Source organism: Calidris pugnax, unplaced genomic scaffold (assembly GCF_001431845.1).
Source record: "Calidris pugnax isolate Ruff unplaced genomic scaffold, ASM143184v1 scaffold81, whole genome shotgun sequence".
NCBI classification, from domain to species: Eukaryota; Metazoa; Chordata; class Aves; order Charadriiformes; family Scolopacidae; genus Calidris; species Calidris pugnax.
In genome coordinates this window covers 11413503-11438613 of record NW_015090880.1, presented here as the reverse complement: position 1 = coordinate 11438613, position 25111 = coordinate 11413503, and the positions used below count along the sequence as shown (strand labels likewise).

The window sequence follows — 25111 nt, the reverse complement described above, 5'->3', positions numbered from 1 at the left end:
CACTCCCATTTGGCCTTCCCTAGACTGGTCATTACAGTGTATGTTTTATTGATATCCTTTCTTATGCACCTCCTTTTGGGGGTAGACTCACAGTTTTTACTTTCTTTACTCCCAAGAAAGTTTTTCCATTTCATTAATTATTATTCCTCCAGCTTCTGAATACTCCCTAATTCTGCAATATATTTTCTAGTATGGAGTGACCATCGCCCACTGTCCACATAAACTGTCCAACAGATTATACAGTGACATAACAAGATTGGCCATTTCAGATACCACCCACCATGGGATGTTGTGCTTCACACCCCAGAAGCTTGATCTAGTAAAACAAATCTCTCAGGAAATCCTGGCAAGTCAGAACCAGAGGACCAGACTGCTGCAATTAATAGCTATTTCACTCCTACAGCATTGCCTGGGGGCTGTGCTCACCATCATGGCAAAGCTGCCTGACGGAGAGATGGGGCAGCCAGGCCATGACCTGCCACGACCCAGGCAGCTCCAACATCCTTTTCTGCGTGGGCCTCGTGCCTGGCACCTTCCCAAGGGGCTTGATTTTCTCCATGCCCTCCTTGTGCAGTGAAGTGTTAAATATCAACCAGTGGCCTTCCTACCTCTTTCCCGAGGGGCTTATTTCATTGTTTAAAGCAACCCTCTAGCAGGAAATGTAAGGAGCTGTCAGCAGCACAGCTAATACAGTCATCACCCAAAAGCCAGCAGCTCTGCTCTACACAGATATTTGTAAGTTATTAAATAATATTAGACAGGATATGAGGGTGGTGAGGAGCTGAGATTTGCACACACACAAAAAAATCCATACACCCAAAAATCTTAAGAGTGAAACGAGTGATTAATAGTCCACAAGAGGGAGGCAAGGAAGAGTTTGCTGCAGTCTCCTGCAGGAGGTACCAAGCAGCAATGGCAAACTGTTCCCTGTGCTGCTCTCATGCTGTGCTGAGGATGGGAGGCACCAGCACTGACTGTACCTGCAAGGCTGCTGCCCCTCCAGAAACCTCTGTTACTGGGAAATTTATTCCGGGACACATGGCTTGCACTTTCCTCAGCAGCTAAGCTTGGCTGTAAAGTGAATGCTCTGGGGATACAAATACTCTTCCAGACCTGCTTCTTCCAAGTCCAATGAGGTTTTTGCTGTTGGCTCAGAGCAACAGTAAATCTCAACAAGCCCAAAGGCATCCCTTCCCCCCCAGTTCCCCACTGTCCATTAATGCCTTCAGGAGGGCTTCAGGGGCACAGGGCTGAAGGACAAGTACATAGTAAAAGCCCTGCATGAACTCACTGCACTAAGCATAAGGCAGGACAAGTCAGCCCCGGGGCTGGATGCAGGTGCTGACACTCAGCATGCTGAAATCCAGGCTCTGGGCACTGCCCCACAGCATCACACACCACTCACGCTGAGCTGGACACCCCCACCAGTGGGCCACATGCTTAGAAACATTACAGCCCAGTCCATTTGTAACCCAACTTTACAGGATTCAGGAACAGCACTAAATTAGGCAACATGTCCAGCCCCACAGTCTTGGGACTCTGATGGTGGCATCCCTCTACAGAAGAGGCACCATAAACTTTGTTAGAGCTGGTGCGGAAGCAAACATTATGGTCCTCCTGCTACTGACATGCCTGACCTGCTCAGGTCCTACTGACCATACAGGAGCAGCTGGGTGCTCAACAGCACTTGTTTCTCTTGATGGACAGGTCCATTTTCAGACAGATTTCCATGAAAAAATACTAACACAATCAAATCTATTAGCCTTACAGAGAGACTCAGTACATGACCAACAGAATAAAAAAAGGTCCCCGACTGCCTCCCAGCTAATCCCATGCAATGAACTCCTGAACTCTCTCCAACCTTCTCTTTTCACACACAGAGCTCCCTGGGGCATAGAGACAGCAGAAATATATTCAGTCTTCATTTCAAGGTGGATTAAACCTATGGGTTACAAGCTAAGAAGACCTACCCTGCTAGCTTCCAGTGCTTGGACATGGATTTCCAACCTAACCTAAGAAAAGATCACACGGTTATTGTATGCAGTGGTTTAGGGTCAGTCCCTGGCACAGCTCTGACTCGGCCAAGCACTGCCTGGGTCAAGCACTCAGCTAACAGCTCCTGCAAAACCAGCATCACCTGAGCAAAGAGACTCTACAGCCAGAGCAGGCTCATCAAAAGGGATGTACAGCATAGAAAACACTGGTCTGGAGATACCCGGCTAGATACCAAGCAATCTGGGCTTGAAAACTCTCCCTGATACTGTGTTCTCTTAATCAGCTTATATTACTAAGGAAAAGCCAAGCTCAGCTTTCAGGAGGGGACAGAGGTGACAAGGAAGGGGAATACATGACACAGAGGTGGTTGTTTACTAGGCATCACTTCTGACCTCCTGCTGACAAGATGAGCTGTACAGCAGCATTTAATCCCATCTAGCGGTGCAGAGGGACTCCCAGTTCTGGTTTATGAGCATGTTTCTTCCTCAAAGTCCTTGCCTCACCATACCTAGCCTGCCCATCTCTTTTAACAGAGCCAAGATAGACACATATCGCTGGGAGGATGCCAGGAAAGCGCACAGGCTTTTGTGAAAGAGGAGCAATAGGAAAGGATGACAAGCACTGGGGGTACAGCAGACAGACCACTTTTCCCACTGTGCCAATACAGACCTAGCTCAATTAATGTATTGTCACAAGCCAACTAAATACAATACCAGAATGAGTCAGAGCAAAGCTCCTCGATGCAGTGGCATCCTGTCTGCACCCACAATATTGAATTATGCCTGGGAGATGCAATGTATATTTTACCCAAGCAGATAGATAACATTGACGTGCTAGATTTTTACAGCTAGAATGCCATTTACAGCTTCCACTAGGTGCTAAACATTGGGAACTTCCATATCTGAAACTTGAAGCATGACTGTAAGGGAAGTTCTTAGAGAAAAAGTTTAAAATACAAGACAGGACAAAGAAAAATAAACTTTTTTCCCCCAGATAGTGGGTTGTTCTCCCCGTCTGCTCAAGAAGCTGCCACACACCAGCCTTTGGATAGGGCTGGCTCATGAGCCATCTTCTGTCCAGGAGGCTCAGATCAATATCTACAAATAGCACTAATCAATTTTTAAGAGAAATAATAGCCATCTCACCCCTTCACCAAACAGCTGCACACACATTATTTGCAGTTGCTGCCAAACCTCTGAAAGATCCACTAGAGACCACACTAATCAATTTTTATTTCTAAATAAAGTGATGCCTGCAATATGCTGGAGGAAACATGGGCAGAAGGGACTACCCTAAATGAAGATCTTTAGGAGGCAGCAGAGTGCGGATTTACATCAAATGCTTGGTCTTTTGGGTAAAACAACAAAGACAAAAGAGGCAGTCTGCCAGGCATCCAAGACACCACTCCAGCTTGGGATACCAAATTTCTCCCTCATTCCTGTCTTTCTACTCTTAGTCACCTTCACAGGCCTTCTGCTTTGAGAGTGAGGTCTCTGAGGACTTGGTAAGTGAGGTTAGGACTTAATGGACTGACTGGCATGTCTGTATCACTAATCACAGCCTCCACTAAAGAATTCTTCAAATTTCGCTTTTCTTGAATCTCCAGTTCCATTTCCTCCTGCCTCAAAGTCAGAAAAGGGGCTTTCTGGCCAGGGACACCCAACCTCTCCAGATGTCTTCACTTGCCTCATTAAAAAAAACCCTAGTCTTAACAGAGGCTTTGGGCCCTGTTATTACACACATCACTTACTACCAACCATGCCTGGCCAGAGAGGTGGACTCCGCAGCATGGGTGTCTCCACACCAGGCAGTCACCCCCAGCTCCCCTTTACAGCCAGAGGGGGAAGGAGCCCCTGCAGATGTGCTTCACATGGCTACATTGGATATCTAAATTGGGGTGAAAGGAGAAAAACCACTGGTTTCCCTTCTGCAATGAGGGAAGACAGGGAGGCAGACAGGCTAAGTTGGGCAAACAAATCCCATCCTACAGCATCTTCATTTGGAGTTTGCCAACAGGGAGAGCCTCCAACCATCTGCTTAATATGAAGTGTTGGGTAAAAATAAAAAAGGAACCTGAGAAGTAAGTGTTGCTGACAGTGAATGAAAACTGCCAGTTCTGTAGCTAACATGCATCTGATGAGCTGAAAGGACACTGGTGTGTGTAATGCCTCAAAACCTTGCACAAAAAGCCAAAGATGGGATGTGTTATTGGGAGGCTGGCAGAGGACTAGGGTCCAGCAGACAAGCTCAGACTGGCTGTCTGACAATGCTCAACAGTCAGGTACAGGGACAATGACACAGGTACATGACAGCAAGGCAAGAAGCAGTCCTGGAGAGTGAAGTAATGCCACAGCCAGGTAGCACACTGGGAAGGGAGGGGTGAGCAATCCTCACACATTCCTATCTCTTTGCTTCTGACCTGAGCTATAATTGTAGTTCTCAAAACTGGCTTAAGAATTTTGCAATTCTTACTTGGGCTAGGAAGCAGGAAAGAGTGGTCCCCTTTGGAAGACAGAGTATCTAAATCATCACTTTTACAAAATTAATCTTTATCAAGCTGCAACAAAGATTTCTAAAGTGTCACCATCTTTCCATCACAAGATAAAGCCAGCAGCTTGTATTTAAACTCTCGTGTACCTTCTTGCATTCCCCCACCCTTTGTGTTTTCTATTGCCTTATTTCCTCAAGTCCCAGCCTTGAAGCTCTTGAGAAAGCTAGATAGCCTCTTCTTTTTAGTCAGTGTCCTTCAGAGGTTTGGGACACTTGCAAAGATGACTTAAGGTCTTAACAGATGAGAAGCCATAAAAGTGAGACAACTCCCTAGAAAAGGTCCATAACAACCTTGAGAATAATGTGGAGTGAGTCACATTAGACACTTCAGCATCATCAGTATCAAAAGCTTACCTGTCTCTCAAATCTATTGTAGGGTACCAAGTACCTTGTGTAAGTGCACAGGCAGAGCAGCCAGACAATCTGGCTGACAAGTTGCTTGAGTCACAGTGGCCCTGGACAAGCAAAAGCTTGATCCGTGCAGAGAGGGCTGCTGTGCAGCAATGGCATCTCTGGTGCTCACCACAGAGAGATGACAAATGCTACTGCAATGTGTTAGATAAGGAAACTCTGTGGACAGGGAGGACTGAAACACCCACTGGAAGGTTAGATCAAGGTGGTGCCAGGGCACAAAAGGGACAAGTGTCCTGAGATCTATTTGAAGCTCCAAGTGGAGGGAGACGCATTGCATGGCTCAGTCTCCCAAGCCAATTCAAAATAGCCTCAAACTGTTATTCCCTCTCTCTACACCCAAATCTTACTACCAGACTATCAGTTAGTTTGCTGTAAACTAACTCTCACAGTGGGGAAAGACTACTTCAAGGTTTTTTTTAGTGCTTAAATCTTGTTCATTCTCCCCCCAGAAAATAATTCTGGCAAAAAAACAAGCTGTTGCTGAGCTGCTTGCAAGGATTTATTTTGAGTTTTGCAGCTTATTTCAGTACTGAGGTGCAAGCTCTTCTGTTTGTCTTACTTGTTTGCAGTGCAGTGATTTGTGCTGCTGGAAGCTTTATCCACCACAGAGGCAGCACTTGGGAATAGTTTGGAGGTGCTTTACTATTCTCTTTCTTGTTTGGGTTTTTTTTTTTTGGAGGGATATCTGGTGTTTTGCCTGAGACAGCCTATGCATATAGATAAAGTAAAATGACTAATTCAAAAGGCTCCTTGCTGTAGGTGTTCAGTATAGTGATAAGGGGAATCAGGGGCTCACAGAACAAATGCACCCAACTGACCTCACATCCCTTTACTGGGTTCAACTTTTTAGTTCCTCTTTGCTCAAGAGCAATGCACTTGGCAAGAGCTCTCAGTTCTCACCAGCAATCTTTCTTCTCCAGAAGCACTTTAGCATTCCTCCTCCAGATGTCATGGGATTTCCATCATAGCTCACCAACAGCAGCATTTTGCCTAGAGCTGCTCCCGGTCCTGGGCAAGGGGATCAGTGCTAGCTCTTCTGCTCATCTCCTTTCCTGGGGCCCTTCTCCAGCACTGATGTTTATCCCTCTTAGAAACATTTGCAACTCCTAAGAAAACACTGTCGTTCCTACAGGAATCTCACTGTGAGGTTCCCAGTGACCTTTCCTGCAGGCTGGGGAAATCCAGAACATCTCACAGTCCAAGATGTAGCTGTAGTTTGAGGAGTGTTAGCTTGCAGAGATATATCTAGGAGCAAAGGCACTTCTACATGCACAGGGTATTAAAAGAGAGATAGATTTATGCTTGTTGTGTCCCTTGGGATAAAGATTGTGATGACAGCCATCACTGGTGCCAGAAGAGAGGATTTCAGGATTGCCATCTGAAAGCTGCCTGTACTCACACCTGCAACGCAGTGCCCACACCAGCACTGCACCATTGGAATAAAGCTGCCCCAGTAGTGCTTTAGCATGACCAAACACTTTATACCCCACTATCAGTTATTGAGAGACACAAAAACAGCAGCCTCCCAGATGACTCAAGTATCCTGGGAAGAAGGGACAAACCTACTCAGCTCTGCACATAATTTGCAAGACTGCAGTCTGAATAACACAATTTTTTAGATCTAAAATACTTATGCTGGAAGACTAAGCTAAAAAGCTCCTTGTTCGATACCACAGAGGTTTTTATATTCCACAGGGTTTAGAGCAGTGGAAACTCATGGTGTCCATGGGTTTCTAGAGGTGGCAAAACAGGAGCCCTGTGCCCTCACCCTACCCTCCAGGAGCATCACTTCCCCTGCCCTACCTCAGCTCCAAACATAACTGCAAGCTCTCAAAACTTATTTGAGACCCTGTAACATTCAGGCAGTGGAAATTAAAGAGAAAGATGTTTGCTAGCATTGGGAAAAGCTGATAAAGCATATAGGCTGTCCTAGCTAGAGGAGCTTCTTGTAGCAGCTGGAATAATCCTGCATAATGGGACTTAGGGGTGAGTTGGGGAAGAAATTGGCAAGGCATTTGCAGAAACACCTAGGAAGCTTTAAATACTGAGAAGAGCAAGCCTTATATATCTGGTCATGCATCTCCCATAGCAGCTTTGCAGGGAACTGGTGAAGAACAATAGATGCTCACTGCCAAAAACCATGATGAACCAAGGGCAGACAGCACTGCACCAGCACCCTCTCCTCTCCTGCTCCTCCTGTCCATGGGGATGGCAATGCAGAGGGCAAGGAACACTGCACTGCTTGCACAACTCCATTGCCCTCCATCCAATCACAGCGCAGTCAGTAAATTTGCCACTGATCACAATAAGATTACATATACATCAGGCATGGCAGACAAGGAGACACTTTTTCATCAAGTGACAGCCAGCTTCTGCAAACGCTGGCAAGATTTTAAAATACACATCCATATGGGGAATGGAAGGCAAAAAAAACCACCATTGGAATAAAGCTGCCCCAGTAGTGCTTTAGCATGACCAAACACTTTATACCCCACTATCAGTTATTGAGAGACACAAAAACAGCAGCCTCCCAGATGACTCAAGTATCCTGGGAAGAAGGGACAAACCTACTCAGCTCTGCACATAATTTGCAAGACTGCAGTCTGAATAACACAATTTTTTAGATCTAAAATACTTATGCTGGAAGACTAAGCTAAAAAGCTCCTTGTTCGATACCACAGAGGTTTTTATATTCCACAGGGTTTAGAGCAGTGGAAACTCATGGTGTCCATGGGTTTCTAGAGGTGGCAAAACAGGAGCCCTGTGCCCTCACCCTACCCTCCAGGAGCATCACTTCCCCTGCCCTACCTCAGCTCCAAACATAACTGCAAGCTCTCAAAACTTATTTGAGACCCTGTAACATTCAGGCAGTGGAAATTAAAGAGAAAGATGTTTGCTAGCATTGGGAAAAGCTGATAAAGCATATAGGCTGTCCTAGCTAGAGGAGCTTCTTGTAGCAGCTGGAATAATCCTGCATAATGGGACTTAGGGGTGAGTTGGGGAAGAAATTGGCAAGGCATTTGCAGAAACACCTAGGAAGCTTTAAATACTGAGAAGAGCAAGCCTTATATATCTGGTCATGCATCTCCCATAGCAGCTTTGCAGGGAACTGGTGAAGAACAATAGATGCTCACTGCCAAAAACCATGATGAACCAAGGGCAGACAGCACTGCACCAGCACCCTCTCCTCTCCTGCTCCTCCTGTCCATGGGGATGGCAATGCAGAGGGCAAGGAACACTGCACTGCTTGCACAACTCCATTGCCCTCCATCCAATCACAGCGCAGTCAGTAAATTTGCCACTGATCACAATAAGATTACATATACATCAGGCATGGCAGACAAGGAGACACTTTTTCATCAAGTGACAGCCAGCTTCTGCAAACGCTGGCAAGATTTTAAAATACACATCCATATGGGGAATGGAAGGCAAAAAAAAAAAACCACAACACCACAAAAAAAACCCCACACCAATTCCTAATTCCAACCATGCAATACTTGGATGCATCAGAAAAGCTGTCCTCATGGAGTTCAGTTACTGTTCGGGCAGGCATTTCTTCAATATTTCTGATTTTGTACAAACCATATGTAGCAGTTACTGCGTCCTCCCAGAAAGAAGCAAGTTGACTTTTTTCAAGGAAAGCATTTTTGTAATTATTTCCTCACTTTGGGGGCGGGAGGGGAAGCCACACACAAAACCAGTCTTTGCTTTCTATTTGGTAATTTAAAGAATACTGAAAACCAAGTTCCTCACGTAGAAATTAATTTTAAAAGCACTGCTTCATATTAACATGCAGCAGAACAGTACACACAAGTTTGGCTAGTAAGATTTAGGATTAAGTGTTTTCCTGATAAGACAACTAGTAGAGCAAGAAGGGGAATGTATCATTTATACCATCAGACAGAACTACAGAAATAGTAAAATTTTCTATGAAGATTTGTTTCACTTTAAAAAACAGCAGTAGGAAAAACACAGCAGCCAAGCCAAAAAGAAAATGCCAAGTTGCTCCCACATCTGGATTTGCAGCAGCAGATATCTTCCCAAATTAAAATGTATTGAGCTTTCGGCCAAAAAAAGTGTTTAACTTCCAGGTTTGGATTACTTCTTGGTTCCTGTGGGACTGGAAACACAGGAAGTCCTGGAGTCCCAGGACAGTCAAAAAGGGTGGCACAGGAAGCACAGATAGCCCATGTCTAGATTTAAAACTTTAAGGATATTTTCAAGATAAATTATTGATAAATACAAATCTAGAGAATTTTCTTCACTTGGCTGGTGCATTGACAAGCAGCACAGAAGTGCTTTTTCCTACCCTCCTTTTTCTTAAGTGAATACTAGGGAGAAAACAAGAAGCCCTAATTCATATAAGGATCAAATGCATCCTCAGTATCATTTACTCCTTGCTTTTCCCAGAACGTCACAGGCATCAGAAAACATTCCCAAACACATCACAAGAGATCACCAAGTCCATGCTTTCCTCACCAATATTTGTGACAGCTTACAACTTAGTGCCATCTTAAAAACAGAATGAGCATATTCTTTTTTCCTTTATTAATGAAAGGGTTGACTTTCACCAGACCCTCAATAGATGCCAGAGGCATCTCTCTCAATCTGTTTGCTCACAGTGACAACGAATCTCTATGCAGGTAAACCCAAGTACAGTTTTCAGCTGCTGCATAATAGCTTCATCCAGTTCACCCTTCCATAGCTTGTCTTCCCTAATTCTTTAAGAGACAGTAAAGAAATTAACATGAGAATGAACTCACGCTGAGGGATAATGTTTCTGGTAATTTATAATCCCAGTTTTGCTCCCAGTGAATTGGCAACCTTATACAACCTTATCTGAGCACCTCCACAACAGAGCTTCATAAAGACACTGAAAGATAACAATCATAAAATTTTGAAAACATAAATTACAGACCCATAACGGGAGGTTTAAGTCTCAAATTCACTTGGAAAAGAAGAAGAGCTATAAATTAGAAGAAATACAAGCTCCAGAAGAATACCTCTGCGCTAGATTTCACTTTATATACCCAGAATAAATTTCCATTTTAGACAGGGGGAGATCTGTTTACTTATTTCCCTGAAAAATGGATGCCACAGAATAGACTTATGTAGAGCCTGATATATTATTTCTTTGTGTACCTTGCTGGATGGCAAGAGGAATGTAATTAAAATTAACTCCAAGGCCAAGACATAAAACGCCAACACACTCGAAGTTGCCCCACAGGCTTTTTGCTAAGAGCACAGGCAACCACTCTAGCAAGACATCTTGGCAAATACAAGGGTCCAGATTCCTGGTGATAATTTAAGATGAGCCCTATTAAGAATCCCCTTCTCCATCTCCACCTGGACCTCTAAAGCCAAGGGCTACAAAGCCATAACTCCACGGCTCATGTAGAAATTAGTTGCCTTGAAATGCAAATAGTTTTAAAGCAACTAAATAGTTTAAACTGCCAGTGTGTTGAAAGAAAAAGTCATTATTTTATAGTGATCAAAGGTGTCTGAGGTGCTTCAGAGAGCAGGCAGGAAGGCACAATCCCTGTAGACCTTACAATCCAATTAACTTAATTAACCATGTTATCTCCCTAGTTCCTGGTAACTCCTTAAATCAATGAACTAAGACTTAATAGCAAAGTACATAACTAGGAGCTTTATTGATCATATCTGCACTCAACACTGACTGAACTCCTAAAGTCATAGCTTGGCATAAAACCTATAAAAGATACTTCAGTAGCAAACTTCCACTTTATTATCCCAAAGTCCTGTGCAGGTACCAGAGATAGGAAAGAAGTGATCAAGAGGCAAGGACTGAAATTTTATTAACAAGAGAGCAAATAAGCATGGGTTCAATGTTAATCTACAATACAAGCAGCAAAAGAATCATTGCAGTATTATTCAACTTTAAAACAGCATCAGCCTCTCTCCTTGTTACTGATGACTCCTCAGTGTATCTTCCCTGCCTACAGCAGTGTAATCATGCACCCCTGTCGTATGGCATTGCCATGGCCAGTAACTATTCATAAGCTCTGTATTGAGTTTCCAGGGCCTCAGCACTGAAGGCCACCAGGCTTGCTCTGTGTGAGCTTTCCTTGACCTGCTCACAGCTTTGTTTTACTCGATTCGGCTGTGGCAGCAGTTTCTCTAACTGACCGGGTATCTGTGGCTTTGTTGTATACCTCTGTATGGTACAACCATAGCTTTGTAAGGGCGTTCATAACAAGCAGCTATTCTATGAAGAATGAGATGTTTATGATCAACACAATGACACAGTGCAGAGAAACGGTATATTTGAGAAGCAGATATATAGAATGCGGCAAAGGGGAACCACCAGCACAGGATGGCAAGCGATGGGGCGCAGACCTGACACTGGAGAACCGAAAGCTATAAACAGCTTACCCATGATCAGTAAAGAAATGCACACCTGGAGCCAGACTAAACTGCTTGTGGGGATAATGAAGAGAACAAATAGCATCCAGCATACATAAACTGTGACGTAACCTGGAGCTGCAAACTGGTGAGCAAAGGTGGGAAAGGGTCTTAACACGCAAAAATGATCAAGCAGATCCTAACAGGGGAAGAAGAAACCATCAATATGAATATTATAACCCCTTTAGTAAGTAACATGCATGTTTAACAGTTTTAACTGCATTATTATTCTTTCTTTTTCTGTAACAATTATAGCTGGACTAGCAAGGATTAAACTCTTACAATTTCAATTACACTCAGAAGAAATTGTTGACTATATATATATAGAATGTGGGCTGCTTCTTCATCCTTAAACAAAATTGTGAGTGCAACAGCAGTCACACACAATGTAGAGCAACAGCAGGCACAAGGGGACACCTTAATCCCCTTTCATCAGCTCTTGTCCAGGATGATCTATTACCCGCTCCTAACGACACTGAGAAGGTTGTTCATTTTCAAATAGGTCAGTGCCTCATCATTTTAACTCACTTCCCTCCGCTAAAAATCAATGAGCTTCTGAAACAGTATTATCCTGGATGATTGGTGTTTTAATGTCTCACTTGCAGGGAAAGGAGACTCCCTTCCAATGCTGGGTCACCATAGTCAACCACGAAGACGGACTTGTTCTCTTGGTGGGAAGCAGCCACCTCCTGGGAAGAGGACACCTTTCCACAATAGAGTTTTTGTGGATGTTGGGCAAATCTGTGCCTGTCTTCTCTTGCAGTGAAAAGGGAATATTGTACACCAAGAAGAGAGATGCACTAATAAACCCATCCAGCCATGGCACAGTCCACCAAACCACTTCCGTTCTCTTGCTTACTTGGCTGCATAAATGAGTTTTCCTGCTCCCCCTACCCATACACAAATCGTTATTCTCCACTCTACTTCAAGCTCCTATGCATGAAAAATAGAGGGAAATAGCTCCAAAAAATATATCTTTTCAAAGATTTCTGCTGCTTTACTCATATGACATTCCCCAAAACACCATCAGCAACACTGTCCTCTGACAGCACAGATCAAAGTTATTTGTGTTGTATGATAGGGCCTATTTCACCTCCAACTTGCAAGTACAACTATCTCACTGTGTCAAAACTGTTTAAGGGTTTAATAGCTTGCCAATGGCTAACCAACCAGTTGGTTAGCAGCAGGCTGAGAATGTGACAGGTAGATGGGAAACAGGACACACACACACACGCTGACTTGTCACATTACCTCAGAGCAGTGGTTCATCATGGAATATGCTGAGCTCCAGTAGGAAACTCTGAACAAGGAAAGCTACAGATAGAGAAGAAGTATAGTTTGCAGTGGGGCATAGTGTCCAGACATGAGTTTGCAAACCTGGAGGCCATCACAACTCTAGGGTCTTTTCGTGGCTTTCATGCCCTTGGTGTTGAGGTTCAAGTGTTGGGTGACCCCACTGCAGAGGGGCACATCTAATCCTGATATTGCACCTACTGAGGGGCTATGTAAAGCCTCTAGAGCCAAATCACCCTAGAGTTAGATTCACATAGAAAAAACTTGCACATGCTCATATGCAGAGGAAATTCCTCAACTGTTTTGAAACAGGACAGAGGCAGCCATCACCACCTCCTCCTGTAATGCAAGGGCTGCTTTGTCAGTGGTTTTCCCTTACACTCTGATAAGAAGAGACCCAACTTCTACACAGAGGCTATAACATGATGCCCATCACGCCAAGACCTGCGTGCAAGGGATCTCCCTGTAGTGTAACTCAATATTGCTCTCCCTGCACTGCTGAATAGCACCTCCAGGCTATAGCCAGCTACGCAAGAGCTGGATTTCTCTAAGAAACTCACAGCTGTGGAGGAAGATAACAGGGAAACAAGCCCCCACACTCTGTACCCCTCCAGATCCCAATCCTCACTGCCACCTCCACACTTTCCACCACCGCAATGAAACCAAGCACCAATGTTGCAGCTTGCAATTAAACACCATGACATGATTTTGTGGGAGAGAAAAGCAGCACAGAAAAATGGCACCCTGAGGACTTGAAACTCACTGGATGAGTCAGTGGCAAGGCAATGAAGGGTGGTCAGGAATCTGCACCCTCATGCCCTGCTGGGAAGCCCCCGGAGAGGAGCAGCTGCTTCAGACAACAGTCAGGGAAGCAGATGGGTGGCAGAGGACAGCGCTCCCTGGCCAAAAGCCACACTCCCTCTTTATTATTCAGAGGAAGAAACTAGATGGCATTCAGTGCAGCACTGCCTGTCACTGAAGTACTCCTGGGCAGTACATGACCCTTGGCAAGGGGCAGCCCCAAAGTGCAGAGGTGGCATTGGCTGCCAGAGCAGCATGGGGTTCATCACAGAGCACGCCTGGCTCCACAGGCTGGAGGCACACGGCTGCTGCACAGCCCATCCCCAGGTGACCACACATCGCAGCCAGCAAGCATCACCTTAGAGCCAGCCCCAGAGAAACAGACCATCACAGCCTGGTTTGCAAATTATTTTTTTTTTTTTTTTGGCTTCCTGATCCCCAGCCCACTTACTAACAAGCCCCTGTGTAAGCACAGTGACAATGACAAAATTATATTAAAGTAGGACAGGATATGCCAAAAAGCCAATTACAATGGCTATTCCAAAAAAACAACCCAGGAGCCATCCCTATACACAGCCAAACACCCTTGGCAGGTGGTAGGGGGAGGGAAAGCAGAATAAATACAATTAAACAAGCAAGACAGACAGCTCAGCTTTGTGTTACATTAGAGATGCAGTCTCCAGAGGCAGAGGAAGCAGCATGACTGACTAGGGTGAATTTTGAAATTCCTCAAAGGCAAGTTGCCTAGATGCGCAGCCAGGCCCAGGCTGACAGAAATGCTGCTAACAGCACCTAATTTGCTAGAGGATTATCACTTGATGTAACGTGTGGAAACTAGATTAGATAGCTGGTAAACTCACAACACAGATCATTACCGTAGAGGGAAATTTTTACCTACTTAAACAGCACTTTTTGTTCTGCCTAGCTGTGTGCTGCAATAAATTTGCAACCCTGTGCCAGAAAGTTATTTTCTACCACATTTTGGTCATTTTTCCAAGTATATAGCACAGTTGGCATAATTCTGAGTATGAAGATGTTAAGCAGAGAAGAGCCATGAAAGTGCTCAATAACTGCACTTTCATGTATGTTTTGATGTGAGCATCAAAACCTTTTAAAGTGCAGTCATTACCCACATTTCACAGTTGTGAAGACTGAAGAAGGCAGAGGTTTGCAGACTGTTTTTCTGAGTGGCTTAGAACTCCTCAGTTCCATTAATTTCAACTTACAAAGAAAATTCCCCACCACTGAGAAACTAAACAATAATTTTATTTTGTTCAAAGCCCTACACCCAGTCAGGAACAGAGCTAGGCACAGTACCAAGAGGCTTGTGGCTCAAGCCCCAGTACCGACTAATTAATAAGTGCCAGCCATACTGGAATTGCTATCATTATCACTGGACTACAACCTGATCTGTTGGGGCACCAGTTTAATGGCATTAGGTGTTACCACACAAGGTGTTTGGATGGGATGTAAAGAAGGACACAAAGCCCACAGAAACATGCTGGAATAGCAAAACATGACCAGGAAGTTGGAGCATGCTCCCAGCATCAACATCCATCACGGTTTAACTCCAGCCAGCAGCTACAACCACACAGCTCAGTTTGGATGGGGGAGAGAATCAGAAGTGTAAGAGTGAGAAAAAACTTACGGGCTGAGAAAAAGACAGTTTAAGAAGTGGAGGAAAAGGCACGGACACAAGCAAAGCAAAAGAAGAAATTCATTCACTGCTTCTTCTCATCAGGCAGGTGTTCAGCCATCTCCAGGAAAGCAGGGCTCCATCACGCATCAGAGCTACTCAGGAAGACAAACACCATCACTCTAAACATCCCTTCTTTCCTTCTTCTTCCCTCAGCTTTATGTATTAAGCATGACATTACATGGTACGGAGTAGTCCTTTGGTCAGTTGGGCTCAGCTGTCTTGGCTGTTGCCCCCCTCCCAACCTCCTGTGCAACCCCAGCCTACTCGCTGGCGGAGCAGTATGAAGAGTAGAAAAGGTCTTGACTGCCCAGCAGCAACTGAAAAACACCAGTGCGCTATCAAAAGTATTTCTCATCCCAAATCCAAAAACACACCACTACACCAGCTGCTAGTAAAGCTGCCAGTAAAAAAGGTAACACTATCCCAACTGAAACCACATCTCATCTAAACATGATACAGGATTTGCAGTGAAAAGTATTTCTCATCCCAAATCCAAAAACACACCACTACACCAGCTGCTAGTAAAGCTGCCAGTAAAAAAGGTAACACTATCCCAACTGAAACCACATCTCATCTAAACATGATACAGGATTTGCAGTGTGCCTGAACTTTACTTTTGTTTGAAACACCCTAGAGGCAACACACCAGCCTCCAGCCCCATGTGGGGACAGAGCCCAAACGTGCTATTTGCAGCTGCCCTCCAACCCAGCGAGAAGGAACTCCCACAACTTGTGGCTTCTGTGTTAAATATCAATTTAACCCAGTTAGCCAAAAACTGCAAATATTCTTTTTTAATTTTATTTTTTGAATTAACAAGGCAGGAATACCAAGTTATTTTTCTTTCATCCTCATTCACTTTCCAGCAACTCATAGTGGCTTCTGCACTGCAGAGTAAAAGCAACTCTCGTCTTTCATCTCCTCCGGTGCCGCTAACAGCTCTGCTTCTGGTCCCTTTTCCTAGGACTGAGCATTAGCTGTAATATTTGTTCCTCTACTCTCCTAGTAGAAAAAGGAGAGAAAAGGTCTAGAAAGAAGTCCTTATTTAAGGAGAAGAAAAAAAATTAATACTCAGGCAGTTTAAAGGGCCTCAGCCATTGAGAGGAATAAGGGGGCAAAAGAAAGCATGACCAGTTGCAGTGACAGTATCGACAAGACCACATCATCTCTGGATACTGAGGTACGGAAGAGGCAAGGATCTGTCCATTATGTCCAAACCCTACATATAAGGTGTGCAGGTCAACCACATACCAGCTCTGAGCAACCACATCCTTCAAGCACAAAAAACTGCTCTTCTCCTGCCAGAGGGATGCATCCTGCAGGAACAAGACCTCAGAGCATGCTAGCCACAAGAGGTCTGTCCTAAGTCACTGCAGCCTGCCAGTTAGAGACCACGTACATTGCCAGCTTGAAGGGGGAAATCAGGGATGTAAAAGAAGGGTAAAGAGATGATGCTCTGAAGGGGGTGGAAGACTGAGAGGCAGCACCACAGCACTGCTCCCTGCCTCACACAGCTCTATCAGCCCTCCCATCACAAAAGAGAGGTTCACGAGGTGTTTGGTTTTTTTTTAATGGACACTGCCGCATGTACAATAAGGAAATTGACTGCCTACTATTCCAAGATAAAAGTAAGCAAAAGAACATTTTAGAAACAAAACATTCATTCCCAGTGGTGCCCTTTGTTCAGGATTAACACATAGCCCCAAGACAAGCTGCTGTATTTACTAACACATCCTCCCAGCTCTTTGCTAAGTTCATCCCACTGTGACAACCCCAGGAGATTTCCCCAGAATCCCAGTAGTCAAAAGCAATGGATCAGGGCAAGATGGTTTTAATGAGGGAACCCCCACTCCTGGAGACATCATCATTTCCTGGAACGCACATAGAAAAGTCTGAACCTGCATCAGGAAAGCACACTTAGCTTAGAAAAGCAACTTAGCATCACTAATTTCTGTAAAACTGTCACACTGCCTGACAGTGTGCCTGATTCTCTTATTTTTCTCCTTGTTTCTTTGCATCTCATTTGTTGCTAAAGCTTCAAGGCCTCTGCTGCAAGGGGATGCAAATGAAGACAGCCCCCTGACCCCTCCACGAGCCTATACATTGCTTCTGTGAAGATTGCTCTTGTCTGACTGGGACCAAAGGTAAGACAGGGTCCCTCTATGCCCAGACAACTCTAGCATCATCTAAACTCTACCCTGAAAGAGAAGAAAATATTTTTTTTTCAAAGGAAGACCAAAAAGAAAAAAAATCCAGAGGCTAATCTCAGCTCCATCCCAAAGGACCCAAGTGAGATCTCAAGCTTGATGTAATCTTTGCCTCTAGTAACAGCTACCCTCTCGGGTTGCACAAGGTAATACTCAAATGTGAGCCAGGAACTTTGTTTCTCTGCACAGATGAATGAAGTGTCACCAAGATGACTAACAGCATCACATGTACAAGAAAAGGTGACAATACCTATAATCCAAATAAATACTCAGAATAGCCTCTGACTCTGGCAACAAAGCAGAAGCCAAGGTTAATACAACTGCTCAAACAAAAGCTCTGTAATGCCCTGTTCACAGTGGAAATAAAGTTGTTAAGCAAAAAAGCATGTTTCTTTTAGACAACTTGAAGAGTGTAGAATTGAATTTATTTTGCAGCCTCAGCAAGAGGTTTCTACTCATCAAGACGCAGCGGTTTAGCTGGCAGGGTCACTGCCACCTCTCCTTAAATATACAGAGAAGATATGGATCTAACCACATCTTAATGCACAGCATTTCCTTGATCTCAAGCAGCACACAGTAGCCCCCTTCTCCTTAAATGCAGAGTGGTCTTGATGCAAAACACCTGAAGCTGTCAAAGGAAAATGTTTGACTGAACTAATTTCCCAGTGGAAAGCAGTTCTCCCAATGTTATCAGTGGAATCAGCAAATTTTGCTGGAGCCAGAAAACAGTTCTGGCTCAAAAACGAAAGGCAGTAATTGCTAGATGCCAAGTTCATCTAACATTAATGAGGGGGAAAGTCAGTAACAGGGAAATCACCATAATTGGAGAATTTATTTGGTTTAGTTATCTTATTTGAATTTCTTCATCTTCCAAAGACAGAGAGAGAAAGGAAAAACAGAAGAAAATTAAAAAGGCAATTCATTCCCTTGACAAAACAAGAGGGCCAAAAAACACAGTCTTATTTGAATTTTAAATTGAAATCTTCATTACTTTTCCTCTCAATGGAAGGAGTCCATGGGAAGACAAAGTATAACTGGACAAAATGCAGACCCTTCCAAGAGGAGATGTTTTATCCCAGTGTGTGGTTCACCCAGGCCAAGCTGAGGGAACAGAATACATGCCACTATTTCCAACAGAGGTCATCAGCATGGGATTTATTTTCTAGATCAAACACTGCCCCTGCTCCAATCCCTCTTACACCAGTGGCAATCCACAGTAGCTATACTGGTTTCAGGAACAGAGGCATTTAAACATTATACCTGCATTTGGGCTAAGAAAAGCATGCCAGAGCAGTGCACGTACACATGGGGTCATCACCAGCACTTACTGGAGCGGGAGACGTGGCTCCTCTGGGAAAACTGCAGGAAAAACCCAGCAAGTTTTCAACTGGCTCTAGACATTACACGAGCCTTTCAGGCATATATCACTGCTCTGAGCTTCAAGAGCTAGGACTGGGTTTTAAAAGAGATTGCTCCATTTACATGATGCAGAGCTCCAAAAACATCCAAAACACTGTCTTAGGACTCATCTACAAAGGGATAATTTCAGACCTATGCCCTGATGGTTACTCTACTGTAGTCACTCCTCTGTAAATTCACTTCTGCTTCAAAATAAGTGATTTTATTCTATCGTAATGGAAGTCAAGTAATCAACAAAACATCCATCTTTATTCAAAAATAGGACACCCATAGCAAGTTCTACACAGTTTTAACCATAGAAAGACATGATCTGGAATAGAGCACATGTCCTGGTAGAGTGGCTTCCTTCAGCTATCCAGTCAGCAAGGCTTTGGCTGTGCGTATAACTAAAGAACTTTCTCTGCACTTGTGTCTACTTAGAAGATCCAAACAGTAAACAAAAAAAGTAAGAGCAAATTATTTGTCTCAGACTTGCCACACACCTTGGTTTAACCCAAGTAATCTTCATCTTGATGTAACCCAGAGCATCAGAGGGCCTCTGGGTCAGCAGCTTCAATCACAGCTCAAGACTGGAGCAGTTTCAAGTATCATGTCCACTTCCTGGGAATTGTCCACGTGCTTTTCCACTATGCTTGGCATGAGCCCATAGCAACACCAACAGGTTTGGAGAACAAGAGGCATGGCCTGAATCCAGACAGATCTGGCAATTCTTCTCACTCCAAAATTCTCCTGGCTCCCACAATTCATGGTTTCCATCAAAGTCTTCAGCTTCCTTAAAGGTTCCCCACACACTTTCCAGCCTTGGCACTTCTAAACAGAGAGCATGCCAAACCACTGCAGCTGATGCATCTCCTCAGCACTGAGTGTCATCACTCAATACTGCTAATAAAAACTCCTTTGCAGGAAGTCCTATAGAGTGACCAGCTTAAGAGAGAAGGAACTGCATGATGTTTGTACAAGTTTCATGCAGTCAAATTCTGTGAACACAGGATCGCAGGTTGTGAAGTCTGGCAGACCACTTCAAAAAGCAAAACAATGATCAATCTCTGTCTAATCAAATTCCAACAGGACTTTAAAGTCATTCTGTAAAACCCTTGTGGCTTCATCCCTGAGTTGTGCAGGACTTCAGCAATCATAAAATTTAGCTCTGATTGAGAAGGAAAAGATCAAAAGCAGCAGCTCAGACTCAGTGCAGCATGACAGTGTGACAGCCAGCGAGGAGGGGAGCGGGTGAGCACAGCGCTCGGGTGCAGCTATTACTCCCTCACTTGATGGGTGCCAAATCCACATCAACATATTAATGAACGAAAGAGACCCCATCAAAGTCTAGCAGGATTTGCTCTGGCTGTCCCATCAGTTTGATGAATGAACATTATCCCTTAAGCATTAGCACCACAGCCTTCAAGCAATCCTAATTCCCCACCACACTTCACTGGAGGGTCAGAACCTCTATTTTTACATTTTGTTTAAAATCAGTAGTCTGTATAATGAGTATTACCAACAAACAGCAGCCCATAAATTCCTGAGCACTGTGTGTGGAAGTCCTCATATCCAAGAAGGCTTGGATGCACTTTAAAGTAAGAGAAGCACATGCAGGAATACATTAATACGCTGCATTCAGCAGACAGACATAACGGCAGAGCAGTTCAGTTGTGCACTATTTAAGTGACAGCTATCCAGTTGGATTTCTTTACTGAAAGCAAGTGCCAGTACAATAGATCATGTTATTGCAGGTTTGGACAAAAGGACTCTGTAAGGCAACATATTGAAACTGAACAGACTCAACCTGACACTGAAGGATGGTTCCAAGACAACTTGAGAAATACAAAAACCTCCTTTCTGAATGACTGAATTATTTCTGATGTGGCAAGAACAAGAGCAAACACTTAATTTTAGGCAGTGAATAGTCCAATTGATTTCAAGTTATGCACGCTACCAGAGTTTACAAAATCAAAATGTTTATGGATAAGTGAACAAAAGATAATTCACTTTTTTCCACATTTACACTATTTGAGTTATTCCACACATCACATGTGCATATCACAAACAACATGGAACTCATGAAAAGATTTTCTAATTTTCTGCTAATCATGCAAAACCAGCAAGTTTCCGTCATACTGGAACGTTTCTCCTTGATGTCTGTGATTAAGTAAAGAAGAATCCCATTTCCAGTCATAATTATAGTTACACAGCTATGGAGCAAGACATCCCGGCACACAGTTCTGAGGACAGAATAAAAAGCTGATGTTTATAGCCCAGCTGTTATAAAACCCCTCAAGACAGACTGCTGTGATTTTTTTTTTACCTTCCCATTATAAAAATTTAAATAGCTCTGCCAAAACCATGAAAAACCATCCCCCTGCTAAATTTTCCCCAGGGTCTCACTCATGCCAAATTGCACCTGCAGCAAAATAAGGCAGGCGAGATCTTGCAATGGGTTTTCACTTTGTTGCCCTCATCCTGCAAACCAGCCTGCACCATGAAGGATTTCCCTTTCCCCACACACCACAGGACACCTCTGCCCATGGCTGCACAGCAGCAAAATGCCCCTATATGCTCCTACAGCTGTTTCCAAGGTAACCAGCACAGAGCAGTATACAAGGGAAGGAAGCAAATAGCAGCTACGCAATCCTGCAATAGTGTCACTTTTTGGATCAGATCCGAGTTGCCCCTTTCCCCTCTCCCCTCCTTTACAGCTGCCCCATGATTCATGCAAGGGGTGGGTAACTTGCTTCACATTTTACATCAGTCTTTCTTAAGGTTTGGGGGTTGCTTTTTGTTGTTGGGGTTTTTTTGTTTGTTTGTTTTATTATCTTTTAAGGCATCTTATTGGAGTTTTATGGCGAGAGTCAAATTTTCTAGTTTTATTGAAGGAAAACCATCTGGGGGATGAAGAGGAATGACATCAACCACCTAAATTTACACTCAAACCCTGTATTCCCTCCCAGTAGAAGCAGAAAAACATCTCAAGTTTAGCAAAAGGTGTCTGCCCACTACTGTGGCCCATGTTATACAAGTCATATGCATCTAGGTAACACTTGTTTTCATCAGTTCGGATTAAATCATCTCCACTGCTCTGCCTGCAGATACAGTTTATCCTTTCTAGGCATCCAGTTTCCACATCCACTCAGATATGCCAAAATCCCCAGAGACTTTCCCACCTGCCCACATACATTCATGCTCCCAAAGCAGAAATTAGCCTTTGCTTCTTTTGCTACTGAAAGCCTGGGAGCAGCAAGGATACAGGCCAAATCCTGCAGTCCTCATGAAGGACAGCAGCACGAGGGGGAAAAATCAGGATGGGAAAGGATCTGGCATGGCCAACTAGTTCTCTCCACTGCCCTGAGAGAGGACCAGCTATCAGGAAAGTAAATCAGCACAAGATCTGGCTGCACAGCTCCGTACACACATCTACGGACAGAACTGCAAGGCTGTATGCTCTAATCTCAGCTCTCAGGACCAAGACAACCCCAGTTACACAGCAAGAAGGAAATCAACTCCCTGACTTGGGAATAAGAGGATTGTTACCAATACAGGCTGAAGGGAACACATCTTCTACAAAGAATTTCCAAGTCATTAATTCTTTTTTTCTGCATGAAATGGAATAATGAGTAACACATCCCATGTACAACCCTCTGTGGTAGGGAACAACAACACATTACAAAACCGAGCATTTCTGCACACTGGTCAGAGTCACCCCCATGCCCCAAGGGATAGAAATTTTAAGGCAAAACCTGCATAAAGAAAATCATCGTGGGTGGTGTTTTGAAATGGCAATCATACTTCAGCACAGTTCACTTATATCTTGTATTTCCCTATGTGACTTACCATGGCTGACCTTTTGAATACCAACTGTGATTAATGAAGCTTCCAACCCAGCACTGAATGGCTGCAAATTGCAAGAGATGCTCATCACATTAATATTCAGTAACCAAAATATACCACTCTTGTAATCACAAATGTGCTCCTGCTGAATGCCAGGACATTTCCTCCGGAAACTTGAGTACTGCAGTCCTCAGAGGAAGTTAACACACTGATGGGCTGGAGCACAATTGTCTGGGGAGAAGTTCTGCTTAGATATTTGAAACAGAAATACATCTACATAGCCACGAAGATGCCAACAAGGCAGACATAACTTCTTTTGAACAAGAAAAAACCAGAACTCATTATTTCTTCATAGACTGGTTGGAGGTTGGTTAGTAAAACTGAAATCTGAACTGAAACCTGCAGAGATTTCCTGGCAGTCTTATATGCTATGTGGTGTGAAACCTTCTCTTGCATCCAGTTAAGGCCCATACCATACCTATTAACACTGCAGTGCTACAAAAACATTACCTAATACCTTCTCTGCTACCCCTGCAGTTACATACTGTAATCCAACCATCAAGCTGGTCGCCTTGGGGAAAGGGGAAAGAAGTTCCCTACAAACTCAGCACATTCTTTAGCATTCATATACCTTCTCCTCTGCACAGCAAATCAGCTTGAACCTGCAAGATTTATTCCTCCAGATAAACCACTCTGTGATTAGCTAAATGCTAACTTCCAAAGACCAACTACTCTTGAGCCCCCCATGGAAATAAATGCAATGTCAGTAGGGCAAATGCCCAATGTACTTGAAGGGTTGCACACCAGTCACAGACTCGCTGCAGCGCTGGGAGTGAAGTCGGAGGGAGGGAAGATGAGGAGGAAAAGCATTACATAGACCCCAGAGACAAGAGCCAGTACTAACATATGAGGTCACAGAGAAAGTAACCTGGCAAACACGCTAACCCAGTACAGCCGTACATCAAGAGCTTGCTGCTGTCAATGTTTCATAAGGCTCCCAAAGCTGTCCCTGGTCCAGCGGTGCAAGAGCATCCCCATCAGCTGCAGCAGGGCAGCGTTACAGAGCACTGCACCACACCAGGTCTGAATTCACACCGACAGGTCTCAGTCTGTCTAACGGGATTGATTTACTTTTCTACAGGACAAGATTCTTAACAGCTCTAGTCCAGGTGGCAGAAGTCTCTGAGTGGAAGCCGTGGTCCCAGAGGGGTCAAACATCAGAAATAGATGGTGTTCTCCCAAAGCAGTGAGAGCAAAGATGCAGCATTGACAGACTCGGCAGCTTAACAACTCTCCTGACACCTTACAGGGCATCTAACAGCACAATTTCTCTTCATGCTTATTAATCAGCAGAACCAGAGAATTCCCTGATTTTTGCGTTACATCAAATGATGCAACAGTGCCGCTTCAGGTATTTGGTAAGTCTGCTTACCAGTGCAGGAGCTAGAGAAGCAGTCAGGGGAAGGGATGCAAAACTAAAAAACTGCCCTTAACCACTTGCACCAAAGCAGCTGAGGTTAATAAGACACACATTCCCACTTGCTTCTGCTCATCCCAGATCAGGTCCTCCACCTGAGTCTTATGAGAGCACACGAGACCTGTACTTCATTCCTGAGATATAAACTTTCCCCACCTCTCTCACCCCTGTTCATCTATAAACCCAGGAGCCGGAGTGCAAGGTTTAAACCTCCCTTATGCTGTGCCACCTTGTGGTTGTCTTCTCCCGACTTTTATGAGCTGCAGGTCCAGCATTTATTTAACACCACGCTCTTGAGCATGTAAACAAAATAATTCACAGTCACTGTGAGCAACAGTAAGCAGAACAATAGGAATCAGATTGCCGCGACGCATCCTCTGTGCAATTCACAAACCGTTTAATCCCCAGTCGGAGTTGGGCACTGGGAAGAATTACCAGTTGAAAACAGCAGCACCAGTAGATTTAGAAAGTTAGAGCTCAGATGCTGCAAGCCCATCTAAATACCCAGAGAGGACCGCGCAATTATCTCTCGCTCAGGCTCGCCCCCATCACTTAAAGAAGGGGGGTGGGGGGGAAGGCAGAGACCAAGCAAGCCCAGCGATGGAAGGACAGATTTACTGCAGCAAAGTTTACCGGCACGAAGAGCATCCCCCGTCTCTAACCCCTTTATTCGTGGAGCTCCGTGCCAGCCGAGAATTACCCCCCTCCCAAGGAGACACCCTCCTCAAACAAAAGGAAAAGGCGAGGTGGAGGGTAAATCCGAGCATCTCCAGCCCTCTATTTCCACCCCGGCCGTGCTCACCGTCCTCTTGCATCCGCTGCAGGCACAGGGCGAGGCTCTTCCTCCAGCCCGGCATCGCGGCAGGGGCAGCGCTGCCGCCCCCCGGGGCAGCGGGAGGCTCTAGGGGCCCGGGGGGGCCGGCGGGAGCGGCGCTGCCGAACGGGGCCGGGCTCCCCGGCGCTTTATTGCCGGGCGGTGCATGCGGCGGCGGCGGCGGGGCCGGGCGG

The 25111-nt window shown here is 44.6% G+C and overlaps 1 protein-coding gene across 2 annotated transcripts in view; it reads right to left on the bottom strand.

Moving 5' to 3' along the window:
• The window catches only part of GRIP2 (glutamate receptor interacting protein 2), a 288332-nt gene extending 263284 nt beyond the window's left edge, over positions 1-25048 (bottom strand). For both annotated transcript variants that reach the window (XM_014946824.1, XM_014946825.1), the window contains exon 1: positions 24906-25048. In XM_014946824.1, the coding sequence (XP_014802310.1) occupies positions 24906-24960 (55 nt within the window). In that variant the 5' untranslated portion in view covers positions 24961-25048. The remainder of the gene's footprint in view (positions 1-24905) is intronic.
• Positions 25049-25111: the final 63 nt, after the last annotated feature.